This window comes from Botryllus schlosseri, chromosome 16, assembly GCF_051294905.1.
Source record: "Botryllus schlosseri isolate E-star chromosome 16, Bs_hap1, whole genome shotgun sequence".
In the NCBI taxonomy this organism is placed as follows: domain Eukaryota; kingdom Metazoa; phylum Chordata; class Ascidiacea; order Stolidobranchia; family Styelidae; genus Botryllus; species Botryllus schlosseri.
In genome coordinates, this window is record NC_137251.1 from 9,397,727 (window position 1) to 9,416,201 (window position 18,475).

General features: G+C 41.3%; 1 protein-coding gene across 2 annotated transcripts in view; it reads right to left on the reverse strand.

Annotated features, from left to right (window-relative positions):
* LOC145459313 (ral guanine nucleotide dissociation stimulator-like 1) overlaps positions 1-17,406 on the reverse strand; it is a 34,300-nt gene extending 16,894 nt beyond the window's left edge. The window contains exons 1-2 of one of the 2 annotated variants that reach the window (XM_080337962.1): positions 17,156-17,406; positions 7-111 (exon numbers count right to left, since the gene is read on the reverse strand). In XM_080337962.1, the coding sequence (XP_080194088.1) occupies positions 7-111; positions 17,156-17,245 (195 nt within the window). In that variant the 5' untranslated portion in view covers positions 17,246-17,406. Of the gene's footprint in view, positions 1-6; positions 112-1,131; positions 1,869-17,155 lie in introns of those variants that run through there. The other variant, XM_080337961.1, reaches the window with a different exon arrangement.
* Between the last annotated feature and the right edge of the window lie 1,069 nt (positions 17,407-18,475).

The following is an 18,475-nucleotide window of genomic DNA, read 5'->3' on the forward strand; positions in this document are numbered from 1 at the left end:
ACTCACCGATTTATTCAAAGACGCGTTTCTTTGAAGGCTGCCGTCTTTCTTCATGGTGATGGAATAAACAACGTTTTCGTGTCTTTCTTCTCGCAATTCGACCACGGTATCCTGAACATAAAAAATGCCTTAAGGTGGAATATAGTATAATCAGTGTCATCTGAAACCATAATGTTAGGACATTACGCTGTAACTATTCGCTTCGTCGGCACATTAGCGAGCAAATAGTCACGAGGTGGCGACTCGCAGCAAAGCTAGACATTGGTAACAAGGGGATGAATGAAGCAGCTCCGTAAACATAAGCAGTGGCGTAGCCTGAGGAGAAAAGGTGCTCTTGCCCTAAAAATTTTATATCGTATATGGTGACGTCATTTAGGTCCGGCACATCACAGTGAATGTGTGACGTCACTGCTTTGTTAAGAGTTTTGTTCCATTCTGAACAAATAGAGGTGGACAGAAACGAAGTACTCGGGTACGTTTGACTGCACTAGTTATTCCAATGGATATGTTCTAAGACAACTTCCACTTGAACAGACCTTTAGGCTAAATTGCTTACTTTTTATGAAGTAGAAAGATGTTTTAACACACGAACATCTCTACAAACTATATGCTGAAACGGACGCACAGCCGTCGACAATACCACATGTACCACATGTAAAAAACTGTGGTGATGAATAAAGGCTTTGAATAAAGGCAATTACGAGCGTAGAATATTCATGATCATTAGTATTATGGCTTACGACTATCTACATGTTTATTGCTTACTGATGGCAGTTATTACATTTATACATAGCGATCCACATGCAAATCTGACTAAGCAATTTATATTGGTGGGCCAGGACCAACAGTCAAGCACCAACCCCAAAACCTCGTGCCAAGGCTCACTACCAACACTCGTGCATGAGATTGAAATACCCAAGCACACAGACACACCGTACTAGTCGGGAATTCCACGCATTGGCATTGAAAGGCATGCCGCATACCGGGGATCAATTTATACTCCCCACGGATGGTATCGGCGCACAAATCAATTCTCCATAACTTCCATACGACAACACAGCCGACCTCGGATGAACCAGCGGGACGCGCAGCAAAAAAATCAAGGCGAAAATGCTATCCTACTCTCTCTACCTCGACAAAAGTCGCGTAAATAAACGAAGACGACACGGTGCTGAGCCTTTTTTTCGAAAACCTCCTGATTCTCTTCGGGGACATCTGTTTTAAAGTCGATTCCCGCTCCAGTATCGTGCAAGGCCTGAGAGCGTCGATACTATCCGTCTCCGATCGCTTATCGGTGTTACCATTCTTCACCCACAGTTTACTGATAAAGACCCGCAGCCACTCCGAACAGCATTGCTTTTCGGTGTCTTCCGGGTCTGTGACGTCATCGGTTTTCGGACACAAAGCAAACTGAAGTCCGGACTTCGTCCTCGACTGGATTGATGTCATGACCGCGTTGTCGCTGTCCCCTCCCGGGCAGGACCCGGGCAGAACAAAAACATCAGAGTCGTCATCGTAATCTCTGTCGTCTTCGAAACGAGACGATGCCAGTATGTCCCATTTCGACAATTTGCTACCGCTAATCGTGTGCAGAGAGTCATGCGACACGCCGTGTTCGGGGGTTCTCGGAAGAGTCGGGAAAAAACCGTTTCTTTTCAGCGACAGGGATAAAAACGTGGGCCTTGAGGCCTGATTTAACCCATAGTAGCAATCATCGCCGTAGTAAGACCCCATCAAACCGACGCAATGTCAAATCCAGCTCTCCACAGTTCAAATTCCAGCCATTGATGCAGTGTCTAATTTATTTTAAGAGATAGCAGTAAAACACAAGTATAAATGACAAATGAGACATATAACACACCTTGAAAATACCGATCGTGCTTCGGTTAAAAAACAATAACGCCAGTATGATCTTGGATTAGCCCTGCCTCGTCAGGAAATTATCATTCCTGGATTAGCCCTGCCTCGTCAGGAAATTATCATTCCAAGGCCAAATCATATCGACAGGCAGATTTTATGCCGTACGTCTGATAAGTGAGAATTATGCATGGTTTCAAATAAACGCAGCGAAGTACCGCCTCTATTGCCGGTATCAGTCTACCTGCATACACAAACGCAATAGAGAGCGGATGTATTGATTCGGATCTCATACGTCTGCATTTCTTAGTACATCCTGTACTAATATATATTTCTCGTGAAGCCTAAACCGGCGCCCGGCTTTATGCGATTGAGGTGATAAATGGCACTGTGGCGCACTGGGTGGACATAGCGCAATACACATGGTTCAAAATCGACATTGACTATATTTCGCCACAACTTTGTCGCTACGCAATTTGGTGGGGCAGTGATACCACAGATTGAATTAAAATTATAGTACTCAATATTTTACCTCAACCTGAAATAACACTACGCAGTCACTATAGTAGTGCTTATAACGGCACTACAGCGATATGTACAGTGTACACGATATTTCAATGTCTTGGAATGTTGGCGAGCTATGACGGTATCGTACCACAAAGATACGACAACGCGGCAACATTGCCGGTGTTCAATAAAAAGGGTGCTGGTCATATCAGACTAAAATCACGTTGGCCGCATATTGTTTTGTGACAATTCAGATGTTTTCGATTGAGGTTGATTCACTGAAAAGTCATTTACACATCTGGATTGGGGTGGTGACGACATGCGATGTACACTGTACAGTTGCGCACAAATACAGCTGTGCGTTGCTTTGGTCCATTCACTAAACAGAAATGGATATATGGAAAACATGGATTATGGACTACAGACTTTGCGTTGTGGCTACAACGTCGGCACCAGTGTTGCCAATTTAGCGATTTTCGCGCTAGATCTAGCGATTTTTCATCCGGTTTAGCGCCAAAAAATATGGATCTAGCGCCTAGCGATAAATCTAGCGATTTTTGAAAAAGTATTTAGCGATTATTTAGCGCTTTTTGACCGAAAATAACCATTAAAGATCAGATCTGGCTGACGACTGCATTAGCTCTACCGGTCACCAGAGTGCGGAATCCGGTGATATATAATTATAGATTACTGCCTACTGATAGATAGTAGTAGATACGCAACTCCTGGCGGTTACGCATGGGCAAACAGTGTCTCTTCTTGCTGAGTAATCTAAAAGTAGCATATTTGGCAGTGTTACATCTTGCGACCTGAACGCTGAAATTTAATATAATTGGCCAATGGCCATCGAAAGATGGTGTCGCAGTGATTTCGAACATACAAAATAAAATCTCGTACGGACAATGGAACCATGCACCCCTAAACAGCCCGCAAAGTCTGAAAAACCGGCATTATTGCTTCAACAATGGCACCACCGCAACACAATAATGAACATAACGATGACCAATTTCGTCCAGCGATTGTTCTTATCAATGTCGATTTCCAGGCTTTGGGGGATGTTTTGAGGTCGCTCCAATGTCTGGTCATTCGTTTAAGACCAGATTAATTACATTTCATACACCAGGTTGGTCCTCGGATTATTTTCTTGAGGTCTCTACTTATAGTGGCAAACAAACCCGTTTCAATGTCGTGTTGTGTCGGGTCAAGTCGCATGTCGTGTACACGTGTGTCAAGTCGCATGTCGTTTTCAAGTAGGCCAACTCCAACACAGTTTAGAGAAGAAGTCAAGCGCATAACCACGGTACATCGCATTACGTATTCACGGACGCATCGAGTATGGCACGCTGATATAGTGAGCGGTTATGTCTGCAAACCTGGTCAGTGTTCACGTATAGCGATCGTTGCGCAAAGCGATCTGCTTTATCGAAATGCACTGCCGTTTTGTCCCGCTTAGATATGACTATTACGTATTATGAACTATAAATATGATAAGTGACTTTGGCCCCAGACGAGTAAAATATAGCTGAGAAGAATATATCGATATAATGGCTCGATTTAACACCTTTAGCACCTTTTGCAGATTTAGCGCTATTTTTTAGCGCTTTTTTCTCAATATTTAGCGCTATCTAGCGATTTTTGACACCAGTTTTAGCGATTTTCTTCCATCCGGAGTTGGCAACACTGGTCGGCACAGCATTGACATGAGAATATACCAGTAAATACACGGCTCGTATAATATTCCACAATCCACATAGATATATCAGTGCTGCTTTGACATTGCATCAATAAGAAAACGCTGTCTATACTCATAAGTTGGTGTCCAAACGCATTCAACACAATATTTAGTATGATGCACCCTGTAAGTATAGACACCACTGTTTTTCGGCGCAAGTGCTTTCAGAACTAATTAAAACCCGTTTTTCCATAACGATCACTTTGCAGGCTGCTACGGTACTAGCATAATAGTGGATGTCTATCACAGGGGATGTATTTACGGCCAAGATGACGGGCACACAATCTAAAAGCAACTGCATGCTAATCTTACGACTGGAATGTCAATTCCGAAAATCGGAAGTAGCTGCGATACGGCGCAGTCGTAAAATACCCAAAATGATGTAAGGCCATCACACATTTCTAATCCGGAGCTTTCATTGTAACTCCTGTTCTGAGGCACCAGCGCTGTAGTGGCATAGTTCCCATGCTATCTGCTCTAATCTGCAGAGTCTTAATACGAACACACGGATGAAATCGATTTTTTTTCGCTGATGCAACCGTGAAGCATAACAATCAATTTAGCATGGTTAATCCATAGTTGGACTTTTTCACCATCATTTGTAAGTCACTGCAATATCATTATGAATTGCGATTCCTCATGAATCACAAACCTCTACGAAACAAGCTTCTTATAGATACTCCCCAACAACGCAAATCACAGAAAACCACTTGCAGCGCAAGTAATTCTTGTCTTCGCGAAATTAAATTTCGCCAGCGTACACACGAGCACGCCGAATCATCGTATACGACACACTTCTGTTAGTACTGTTGTTTTTCAGCGAAACTTTAACGCCAATCACACCGTGGCCTTAGGCGAAGGAACCTAATATAACTCCTTATAACTAAGATACTAAGACCACAACTAAGCGACCGTGCTTTGATGCTATTCAGCGCAGTTTATTTTCATCGCAAATCAAAATGCGCGCGACCCAATACGCCAACAGACAGACTCTTTCATACCGCATCCAGCGATAAACCACCGTTTATGAAAGCAAAATTAGTGATATTGGCGGAACATCTAAAGCGATTATTGGTTTCTGAAATAACATAAGGGAGATTATATTATAACTGTCCGACACTACGGATACCGCATACATTTTACACTATAGCCGCCAATCTATCCATAATTACGAATTTCTTAAAATTCCTCTTTCAACCAACACAGACCACAAGGACGGCGATTGGACTCCCGGCGTACAGCTACGGGCGCTATTATATAAGTTCCCTTATTGTTAACTTTACGCCGTCAATTATGTTTATAATTTAATTCATACAGAATTTCCCAATCAATCAATATCGTCCTATTGACATATTGCGCTTTCGTAACGAAAAAAATCAACGTTTTACGAAAGATTACTTTCGAACGCGCGTCTACTTTCAATGCAATTACGCGTAATCGCTGCGAAACGTGACTGCGGGTCCGCGAATCTATCGACAATTACAACTGTTTGCTGATGAGACTTCGCCCGAGTTATGCCGACGCTGTTGGCAAGGTGACAATTTGCGCGGCCAGTCATGACACGAATGACTTTCAGCATCAATCAGGAAAGCAGCGAGACATTTTACGAGCTGATTTTGATGAATATTTTAAATTTTAAGTGCAAAACATCTTGGCAGAACCAAACGCTGCCTGTGCAATAAGGTACCGCGCCTATACGCCATGCATTTATCATCAACCCACATGTTCTCAAGTCAGATTATCAGAAGCACCGAATCCACACCCATTTTCCAGACTTACAATGTCATCAGTATAATCATCTTCAAATTCCTATCAAGAAATTTGCTACGAAAAAGAGCAAGATCATTCGACTTTTCGTGGCTATATTACTAACACATTGCTCTAACACACTGCATACATGATCTCAATCGCTAAAATCTTCCAGCCCGATTATCTCGAGTCAGAATCCAAAGTCGTAGTCATCCCTGTCTATTATATTATGTTCCTTCCCTTCTCAATATTACTTATCTTTATCTATAGGGTTTCTCTAGTATTTTCTCCTTTTTCCAGTAACTTTCTAGTGTTTTTATTCTACCGCACCTGGCCGAGTCTCTGCAAAGATAGCATCCCGCTCAAGGCGATCGAACGGAAACGCAAACCTAAATAGCGCTCATGAAATCATCGCGGCGACAAGATCTTTCTGATATGTAACGCTTCCCGGTGCATCTTGAACGCACGTTTTACTCTACGCGGAAGTCCGTTTTCAGCGGAGTGGCAATTGATATATTATTTTATGTAAATTGTTTTCAATGAGTAGACAGCGAATTACCGTTTTCAGCATCAAAAGTTATTTCCTTATTTCGTTGCACGGGCAGGAAATCAACAGACTTCTGTTGTGGTTTGGATGTAACTCGTGGACTTATTCACTCATCAACGGTATCTGTCAGGAAATGAATACTGACTAACGTGATTTTCATCTTGATGTATATGATTTGGCATGGGCTTTGAAATTTATGGTTTGCCCATCAAACACATGAACTGACTTCCGAGACGACGCCAGTAAGTGACAAAACTGTGTTTCCCACAACAAACTTTTAGGTCGGTCGTGTTGTCATTGTGACGCGGTATGGATGCCACAAGGAGATTTATTATTAAAACCATCTCCACGCCATCAAATATATTGTTCTCAAGTCAAGATTATATAATTCCAAACTCTTTTTTGTTAGATTTCAATTATATATCCAGGAATAACTGAAAATTCGTAATTATAGGACGGGTCTTACCTAAAGTCTTCGTTGTTTCCTTAACTAAATATTCTCACCCGTGACGTAGCTTTTTGCCATTTTTCAACTATGTTTGGGACTATGTGATACCACCATACACCATTATAATTCACTCACGGCGACGGTATATCTAAGGAGAAACTTTTAATTAAGATAATCAATTTTCGATAACATTAAATACCTGTTTAGTATAGGCAAGGTATATTAATCGGTGCTGAAACGGAATCAATTTCCGTGGATTCTGTATTTTTTATTGAGAAGAGAAACGCACAAAGTGTGCTTTATTTTAAAATAATCGAATGGAATTTAAATTGAACGTACATACTCCACGGGACAAATATTACGATTTATTTCAAATCGACTTATTCCCCACAAGTATCCTCACGCCGTCTCTCACGACAATGCATGATATGAGATAGGCTATTGTCCTTCGGCGGTATGTACGGTACAGTGTCCACGCCTACGTGCGTTTTCAGTACACTGTATTCTATTCGATCTATTGATAGCCTCGACATTCGAAGCATACATAGATATAACTTCATCCCAAATGAGCACGTGAAGTTCGCTCACTGCTCACTATGCTCAACTATACATCTCTGCTGTTCTAAAACGCTTCAAACCGATCAATCTGGCAATTCGTGGCGACATATATGCCTGCTCAACACCAAAAACCAAGTTCGAATAAAGTTGATGTGCGTAAATCCTGACTGCGATGACACTATCATTGGGAGGATACTATCAGGAATTTGATAACAGCTTCATTAGATAAGCAAAGAAGAAGAGCATTGAAACCATCCGTAATAGTGGGAATTAATTCGTCATAAAGCAACAATCGCATCCCTAATTTTCTTGAAATACGTAATTGGCAAGGAATGACATCGACATTCCAGATTTGATAAATTTAGTTGAGCGAACATTGCTACCATGGATGATTGAGCGTGAGCGTTGACGGTCGTGGAAATCAAAAATGGTCATTTATTGCGATACAGCAAACACGAATCTGGATTCGTTGGCATTTATCTCTAAAGGCCTGACCCGATGGAAAAACCCATTCAATGCTTATATTGAACATAAAGACTTGAAACTGCCAGGGCGCTCCTGTGATATGGCTGGATGAAACCGCAATCAAGTATTGATTACATCGAGTCAGTATGTTGATTGCTTAAAGAAACCGGACATGACGCATGAATTGTCTGGTGAGCAGATATCCAAGTAGCGATGACAAACAGAATTGCAACAGTGGAGAAAACAGTTAAAGTGAACTTCAATATCTTCTCCTACCGAAAATGAAACGACATTAAATACAGCCCTTGAAATTGATCGGTAAGTGGCGATGATTTATTTCCATGTATACTTTTTATAGTGATACCAGTTGAGCATCGGATCACTTGGGATATACTCATGAACGTTGTATGATACCAATAAACGTAATTGTTGCCAATCGCATGACTAGATGTTGATATGCCGATGAACATTTTATTGAAAACTACCTCTACACTGCTGTTATTCTTACTATAGAATAGATACATCGGTAAAAATGGTTCAGATCTAGATGGCTCAGGATAGTAACAAAAAGTAACGCATGTCTCAAAACAAACCAGCTGCTGGTTAACGTCAGAATACGTAACTGAATTTCCGTGTCGCTTATTATAAATCCATAAACAGTGGTCCCACTAACAAAAAATTGCGCCTCATCACCGCTGTCTGACCTGCCTGACCTGCTGGCAGCCCCTCCACATTGAAGCAAGCTCTTCATAGCCACCATGGCGACTGAGTTTTATAATATCAATCTGTAAGCTTGGTTTTGTAACTAAAAAATGCAATAGGTGTTGTGTCGGCTGTAGTTCCCATAGCACATGGTGCGTCGAATGACCTCAAATCATGTTTGTTCAAACGCAAAAATATAAGTTTGACTAATACTAATTTAGGAGATAGAATTTTCAGTCCTTGTTCTCACTGAGAGGGGTCTTACATTAGCTCTTCGACCCTCATACCTACCCACAATATCCTTACACAAAATGTCTGAATATCGCGGGTAAAACACAAAACAATAGAAATACTATTACTCATTACCCCAAACGATGCATTTTGAAAATACATCCAGGACTTAACTGTCAGATGCTAACAGTGTCCAACTCATCCAATAAACTACAGCTTTATAGAAATCCTGTGTATTTCTCGATCTCATGTATCATATAGTCGACTACAGCACATTCCGAGAACAGCGCCACGGCCTTTTGTGACTCCGACAGGCCTAAAATAATTTACTTTCATTAGTAATATGTGTTGCTCAACGCACGCGTCGGCTTAAGTCACTTTTCTTAAGACAGCCGGTGAAACGGCAGAAAGGAGGCGTAAAGTGACACGACAATCGCGTTAGATTGACTGCACTGACTAACGCATTCTCGAGGTTTGGAAGCGAAAACAAGACAATGTGGTTTCGCATGAAACTTAAACACCGCCTTAAGACAAGTTGCACGTTAGAAAACCCGATGAATATCCCGCTAAATCATACTACTGTCTTATCAAGAACGTTGACATTGTTCACCTAATTTACATGTCCTGCAGCTATAAAAATCCGATTCAAATTCTTCGTAGGCAAAGGCCTATCTTGAAAAGCGGAGGTTACATAAAAACAAAGCATTCCTCTATCATCACAATACTATATTAAATCATCGTTAAAAATACCCAAGCCCAAGTTTGCCCAAGGCAATGCGGCGTCAGGCATTCCCGACGATATATAATCACATCTTTGACGCCTTATTTCGTTGCTGACTACTGTATAGTCGATTGTCGCATTTTGGAATTACTCTCGAATTAGTTGTCATTATCCGATTTAAAGTAGTGTACAGTATGCAAATTGATAATGCCTATATGCTCTCGATCAGTGTTCTTCAACCGACGAGCAAGATAAAGATTTACCCTAAAGTCAGCACTCCATAATACACAGGGTGCACCAGTACGAAATATATACAAGATATACACGGGTGCATCCCAAATTGTCACAGTAATCAGCCCTTATATACTTAAGTAGGTGATGCAAGTGATGCAAGTGATGCAAGCATATCCCAAACGACTTTCTACCTTTCATAATCCAAACTACACAAAGTAGGGAGTTTTGCATAAACACTCAAGAACTAGAAGTGGAAGTAGTCAGAACACATAATGAATAGTACTTAAGTAGGGAAACCTACTTCACTGCTAAGAAAAACTAGAGGCACTTCGTTATTGACCAAATCTGAGAAATGCTCAACTTATCAGTGCTTTCTTCAGTGTTCGTGCCTGTATGCATAATATGGGCTCAACCAAGGTTCAAGCTCCCTAAAACGTAATCAAATGGTGAGTCCACATCAAATATACTACCAAATATACTACTGTGCACGTACAGTGTAGGCCTACATATAATTGTTCTCAAGTCAATATACTGGCGCTACGGATGCGTGCTGTGACATTTCACGAAATATATGCCGGCAGTACGTAAAATCGATCGGTTTACGGCTATATTCCGCTGCAATAATTGCAAAGAGACGGCGTTCGCGATTTAAGCTGGTTTCCGAGATTGTGACTTCGCATTACATTTCAAATAATTCAACGTCCAGATAAGAGCCCCGCGGTGAAAAGCCAGAACAATAGGCGTTATCAACAGAACTATATATAGGAGACGTGATAAGATTACTCCAAGTGCTTTTGTGCGCAATTAGTCTCGTTGTTAGGAGCGCAGGGTAAACCCCTTCATTCAGAATATGCAGTATAAGAATAGAGTGCCACAGCAGCTGAGATAACCTCAATGAAATTGATGTTTATATGCATACTCACTACCCGCACTCACGGGTACAACCCTCAAATTACTTCAGCGTTCGATTCGATGATCTTTCATAGTGAAATGCTAACATAAGATTGGTATACTGCAGAAGATATACAGTATACATAGTACATAGGGTCTGCATACTTCAGGCCTGAGCCCTAATAATGAAACACGATCTTCCATGTCAGAATGTATCATCTCTCTCCTGATGTCCCGCTCTCTCTCTCTCTCTCTCGCTGTTTGTCGGCGTGGATCATTGAATGATAGTCGGAAAACAAAAAACTAGGATGATTCACCATCCTTTGTCAAAATGATATGGTCTGTTTCCTGGAATCACTGACGACATGACTTGGATTCTGTCATCTCGACATGTTCATTTTCGGTAAAAGTCAATCTATGCGTTTTCATCCGGTGCCATCGCCGCGCCAATACAGCGCGTAATTCTAATTATTACTTCCGCACTTGTTTTTTTTATTGAGTTTATAATTTTCAAAATACCCGCGCCTATTTCGTTGACCAAAACAATGTACGATAGGGCGAACTAGCATGCAACCACTAGCCCTATACATAGCTGACACAGCTCATCATCAACCACAAGCGCCATGTATAGAGTGGAACATCGAACTCAGTCTATGACGTTCAATCGTCCTTCACCGAAAATAAGTTTTCTGTTGCACCAATATATTCATAATTCTAGTCTCATCTCTTAACGATACCGTTCCTGGTCCGAACTACTTTTCAGAATATTTGGAATCTGAATATGTCGTAAATCAACACACCCAGTTTAATTGTAGCATAAACTGATGTACTACTATTACCCATTTAAATAAGAAAAGTGATGTACATACATATCGGCCGACAGAAGCGAAAATCCCGTGTCCACATTTCAAACAAAATCTATACCAAATTTCCGCACAAGCTCATTGTGTATAAACAATATTTTCGGAAAATTCCCCAATAGTCGAATATGCCCACTCCAAGATAATGAGGACTTAGGTAGACCTATAGTAAAAATGTCGAATTTTCGACAACCAATCCTCTTTCAGGACCGCCTATACGCAACTTGAAACAAGTCAATATCGCAGAGAACATTATTCCTGCATACCGATATGTTCGAAGTAATAGCATTTGAGTAAGAAAACTTTGCGCAATTTACCCGGTGTGAATAACTTATTGCAGCAATGCTGCATGATAGATACCTTTTAGTATTGTTAGAACGATACCGAAAAGACACTTAAAGTCACAAGCTATACGGTAAGTTGCCTAATGGTATCTGAGGCTATATATTTGGAACTAATAAAGTACATACAATACATAGCTTACATCTGTGAGACAGCGGATCAATATATCGAAAGATCATATGCATGTCATCGATACCACTGGTCCATTAAATTGTTAAAGACGTTTACACTTTGTAATGGACAACTAAAATGAAAACGGGTTGCTGCCTTGAGGACTATCTTATACCTCATGCACTAATGGTACGCAACCTGGTAACTCTTGGTAACAAAATAGCTACATATTTTGAAACTTCTGGGATATTGATTGTATCACACCTTACGCACTTAATCCCGTTACGACTAAGTTGTTCACTGCAACTACATAGTTGTGACATCAAGAATCTACGGAGAAAAGAATGGATCCTTGGAACAGCCCCGAGACTCGTGCTCGGCGGACCATTTTCCGTTTGTTTTGGTGATGCGCAAGTATGTTATCATGATTCTGCGAAAATTTTGGAACCCATCGAAAGTTTTTCAATGCAAATGTCTTGATTACTTCCGACTTCTCAAGCTACTCCGTGTAGCGTCCAAATTGGCCTGATATTTCCGATACAGGTGGGAAGCGGTATCAGTGCATGAGTACTTGGAACGATGGGTTATAAAGAAGATACACACGCAGTACACAGCCGTGCAGTCGGGACGGTAGCCATGTTTGGGTTTGGTGGTAAAAATAGATTACTTGCGTCACACGATGGTTTGTTTAGTTTGGAGGCAGTGAATATGCGAAATCATTTTATATTACTACCAACTGCTACTACCTGCGTAGGGTGTAGTGAGTTTGTTACACATGTTTGTCTAAATCTCCATGTATCCCTAACCACCTGCGTAATGTCGGTCGTAGTAACCACTGCACTCCCTCCCTAATGCTAGGGATAAGAACGCAGATAGCCTTCAAATCTCGCTAGTAACAGTTCCGAAACTCAGACATGCGATAGTAAGTCCTAAAAGATGAGATCTCCAGCCTTTAACACAATTCACACGCTGATTGATGCGTCACCATTTGACGTCCACGGACCGCGTTCAAGAAGCTATCATTATCGCGTTTCATACATAATTGAAATAAATCAGGCCGGATCGATCCTGACACGTTTGCAAAACACGGGCCGACAGCGATTTGCGTGTTGCGAAGGACAGTGTGTCAATCGTGGCAGGGCTGCTGCCTAAATGCATAACAGTTAAGCGTAACCACGGAACAAAGCAAAGAGCAGGTGTTATTGTTCGAAAACTATCTCACATATAACATAGCAGCAAAATTTTGAAAACTCCAACCGGGGCCTACGATACTATCGTAGGCACCACTCCAACTGATGCATTACGAATTAATATATAATATACAGCCGATTACAGACCGTCTTGCCGCAGATGCTCGCAGTAAACACGCAATCTCAGTTCATACCATATAATAAAACATGACTCCTTCGGGAGTAACGTCACGTTTGAACTAATAGCTCTGCAGGCGACACGGTCATCTCGTATGGTAACTCATGCCGGGTTTCATCCTGGATTCTTGGGTAAAATCCAGAATCTGATTCGATTCCGAATTGAGGCTTCGAGTCCATTCGGCCATACCGGTATACCACTCATTACTGCGTCATAACAGTATCGATGACTGGGGACGTTCCAGGGATATCTAGTTCAAGTTCTAGATATCCCTGGGAATGTCCAATTATGTAACTTTTACGCGACCACATATAAAATAACGCCATAACTATAAGTTGAAGATAATATCATATATTTCATAGCGGTCTTATGAAAATGCTGCGGTCCAATCACTATTTCAGAGACATGTTGCTTCCGCCAGCGTGCGCAACCTTGGGCTGCTGGTTTGGTTTCAAAGCTTCCACGGCGAGATGAAATCATGGAAACTATATTTCTCTGTGATAATAACTTGAAGTGATAACGGGCGTAAAATTTCAGAACTAGAAAAATACGTCTCTCAATATTCCACACGAATCGTGGCAGTGAATACTTGATTCGGATTCGTATACTCAGATCGTCATGACCGCAGCCCTAAATTAAACTTGCCCGCCAGTACGAATTCAACACGAGAGATTACGAAATTGAAGACGATGGTGGACATATTTCGGAAATATTAACAATATTACCAAGAGACGCATGCGATATTTTGCAGAAGTATTTTCTTCATGCGAAATTCCGGTAGTAATGTTAACAGTTTCGAGAGAGGACATAGAGACAAGGGAAGTAGGGAACAGGGGGCAAAAGGAGTTTTTGGTTGTCTAACATTGCTGTGGTTCGTCATAAATTTATCTATACCCGTACCTACACATCCTTATGATTACAGCTGCTAGCGTTTTTTTAATAATCTATTAATTATAATACAAAAATTACTGAGCTGAGCTGAGCTCATTTATCGTGAATTAGTAGTGTATTTTTTATGATACTAGATTTGTACTCAAATGAACCTGTAATCTGCATTGTTGTTTTCCCACATCCATGGTGATTCTCGAGTAATATCGGACTGGCAACGCGTAAATAAATGTTCACTGAAGTTAAAAGCCCGACTACTCCCATACCTACTTATAGATAAGAATAAGTCACATCTAGGGAGGCATGTGATTGCGGATATGGCGAGACAGTAGCGACCACGGAGGCACGTCACGAAACGTGCCCAATAGCGGTAGCCTATATCAACAATTCGATACTTGTGGCATGACTGTATAGTGTGTACCCTACTATTTTCTGCTACATGACGTGACGCCTTTGGGAGATTATCGTATCATCAGTTCAGATGGGTATAATACATATTGACGTCGCCGAGAATGTTCAGAGAGTTGCTCTTTCGCGTAGAAATTAATAAAAGGAGGACAAACGCCTTATGTGACATAGTTTAGTGATGTCGCCAGACTACATGTTACAGAACAGACGACACGTAGCCTACATATTCTCCAACATCGTGACTTTACTGTTGTAACATAGTCTTTCTATTTTCATGTCGGTACTAGGAATCATGAAAATGGTCGTCTGTTCGTTTGCGTCTACTGGAGACACGCAGACACACCGAAATGCCACGACAAGCCGGAAACTTTGGCAATCCCAATGAATTTTCGGAAGAATTTTTAGGAATCTCTCCAATAAATGCCGAAATTCTGGCAAATATCAAGTCGCTATAATTCAATTCAATGGAATGGACGTTGTCACTCCGACAAGCAAGTACTATGGCGGAGTATTGGCCGGAGCTGGATTGGATATCCGGCCGGATTTTCTCATTTTTGGAAGCAGCCGGTTCGGAGCCGGACTAGTACTTTTTCTGATGCGGCTGGAGTCGGATCGGGACCGGATCAGTACTTTTTACTAAGAATATGACAACCTTACCCTCTTCCACCCTCGAATCAATAGTTAAAGTGAAACGTTCATGGAAATAAACCACATGCCAAGTCAAGTTGGCATAATGAATTCAGATAAGGGTTGGTTTGATCTTTGAGTTTTTAATGTCCTGTTTGCATTGTTTCAATACCATCCTGTGAGTATGATTATCATCGGAAAAATTCGGGCCTGATAACGGTAATTTCTAGAATCCTGCCTAGGAGTCGGACCGGAGTCGGATCTGAGCTTTAAAAAACAGGATCGGAGTAGGACTAGTAAATTCGTCGATCCGCTTCGCACTCAAGTACCAGTAAAATTGTGACGTCACAGTTAATCAGCAAGGTCAATTTGATGCCACAAATTCCGCGATTTCACAGCTATAAATATATAATCCAACAATGACTATCACATAATATGAGATTAGACTGACGTCAACGATACATACGGCGGTATGCTGAATAAAATCAATATCTATTGAGTTTTGTAGTGTAGGAACTGGGAGATAAGAGCGACATTGTTACGAAACAGAGACTAATAACCGGTGTAAATGTCGAGGTCTTTCTTCGAGGAAGCTTATCGCATAGACCTACGTCTGGAGGTAGAAACATTTTTATTGAATAGAATTGCAGTCAAAAATATAATACAAGGTGCAACGATGTGATCCTTGGGGACTCCCGCGGCTGAACGGCCGAGTCCATAACAGAAAGCCAAACCCCGAACAAATGCAGGCAGGGCGATGGAAGGCAAGACTGATATGCAAAGACCTGGTAATTAATTATTGAGCGACAGATATACCGAAACAACATTCGCTGGAATTCCCCGTTTTGCGTCAGGTTGCCGACTCATTTTGGCTGCGTTTTAACCACGACTATAGAAAACTGCACGCAGAAGGAAAGGTCACGCATACGTCTGAGCCAGTGTGCAAGAAAAGCTCTATGACGAACACGGTACAGCAGTCGAATGCCAAAGAAATATAATATGACGTAAAACGACCAAGTTTGCGATAGCGCCCCAGGCAGGTGAAGGCGTATGACGCAGACACAGGAATTTGGGCAAAAGAATCGAAAAGAAGATGTAATCTGTACACTCTATTTGAGATATAACATTCCCCACATCATGCAGGTTAGTAAAGCTGAGCTCACAAACAAACAATGTCCTAACAGTTACGTCACGAATTAATACGTCTGGCCATAAATCTAGTATCTAAAATCCTGTCAATAAGATGAACAATTTTGTCGTGTCAGTTATTGTTCATGAGAATTTAATGCAGGATGATAGAGCGCCTTGGCCAACCACCAGAAATCGCTAGTTCATTTTAGTCGTATTACCGTCCGAGCAAAACGTTGTTTCAAGCATGGCAACTGGTGCCTTGCCGTGATGCTTGTTTCGAAAGTTAAGTGAAATAGAACCATACCCTCGTCTTGGTAGACTTCTCAATATTTCACTGGCTATACGTGCAGTACGGCGCAATGTGCAAATACAAGCGCGCATGTAATTATCTAATCTCAAATGTATCATTAACCTATTTGATTACTGTGCTTAGCAATTAGTTATAAAACGAATTGAAATTATGTATACACAGCGCGTCATTGCTGACGCCTAGCGGATTCGTTAATTGCTTTGGTGCGAATAGAAGCTTGGTCTAAAATTGGAAAGTATTTATGTCACAGTATCATACGGATTGCGGAATGGATGGGGTGGGTTAGTGGGCCATTGTTATGTACCTAAAACTATGAAACATTGTCTATAATTAATTACGTTATATCAAAACCACGACACGCCATTAAATATATAATTTAACATACCGCAAACAAGCCTGCAGAGTTGTTACGTAAAAGCAACAGTGCCAAGAAATGACATGGCACGAACGGTAAAATCTAATGCTTACCTTCAAAAATTTTTCTCTGTCTTTACTGTTTCCTAGCCTTGATATCGACGTCATGAACATCCCGGTAACGTATCCCAGGTAGGAAGACATATCTCCAATGTCGGTGAATATGTGATTAATTCAACGCAACAGGTTTGATCGGTTCCACCAGTGAATGCATTGCATGAACCAAACAGCTGCTGCAGTATAATTGGCTATCTAGTTCCTTTCAGACATGCAAACATAGCGATTTAAATGGGAGATAGCGCCTATATGCATCAGAATAAACGAAGAACATGAGTGAGGATAATATTGACTTATGCAGGTCAGCGTCGATTCTTTGTTACCCGACGGGCTAGAGAATCTGCCTGGATTTCATAATATTCCAACAGAGCTTATCAAGTCAGCACACAACAAGTAGGCTCAACTAAAATAGGCGAAATATAGCACCTGAATATACTACAGCAACCTACTACACGAGTCAGCTTGGATCAATCTAATCAACTTCATCAAGGATTCTCAAAATAGAATGGTGAAACTGCAATCGCATTCTTGCAGGGGCTGCGATCTAAGCTTCACTGAAAACTGTCTGTGTTCAGCTGTTCACATGGTGTTGACAAGAATATTAAATAGATCAGCAACGTTACCGACCAGCTTAGCATTTGCTGCACACAATCAAGGCTACAATTGCCAATATACGCGGAAGTAATTTCACAGCCCCCATCGCGTGAATAATGTGGAATATTATGACTGATATTACCAGCTGTATGAACGCGCGAAATACAGTCCTTACTATGATTCTCAGCTTGCCGTCGCAGTACAGTCTTTTCCCACTTATATGATAGGGCCTACTTTGATCTGCAACATCTCGACCTGGTGCTTGCGGTAGTCTGAATATTTACAATTGTGACGTTGTGCAGCTAAACATTAACGGTACCTGCTGGCTTCAACGCAGGTCGATAGTTAGGCAGGATGATGCAAGACACGATTTTGCACATAACGATCTCGCTGCAATATGCTATACGTAACGGTAACCTATTCGTTGGTGGCAGAATGTTTGTGTTGACCAGGCAATAGAGCTGTTCGTTCCCACCGATTGACAAGAAATAACTGATCACAGTTTTACCATGGGCCTACGAAATATTATTTGGTTTCATTTACTAGCTAACACGGTACGAATTCATCGAAAATATCGGAATACGGCGACAAAGGATAAGAAGTAAATGCGTCATCATTGCAACAATCATAATTAATTATTGCAAGCGACCGATTTCACGAGATTATATTTGTCCAAGATTCGTTGTTGTTCATGGTATTCAAAGTGCTTTTCCGACGAAAGTG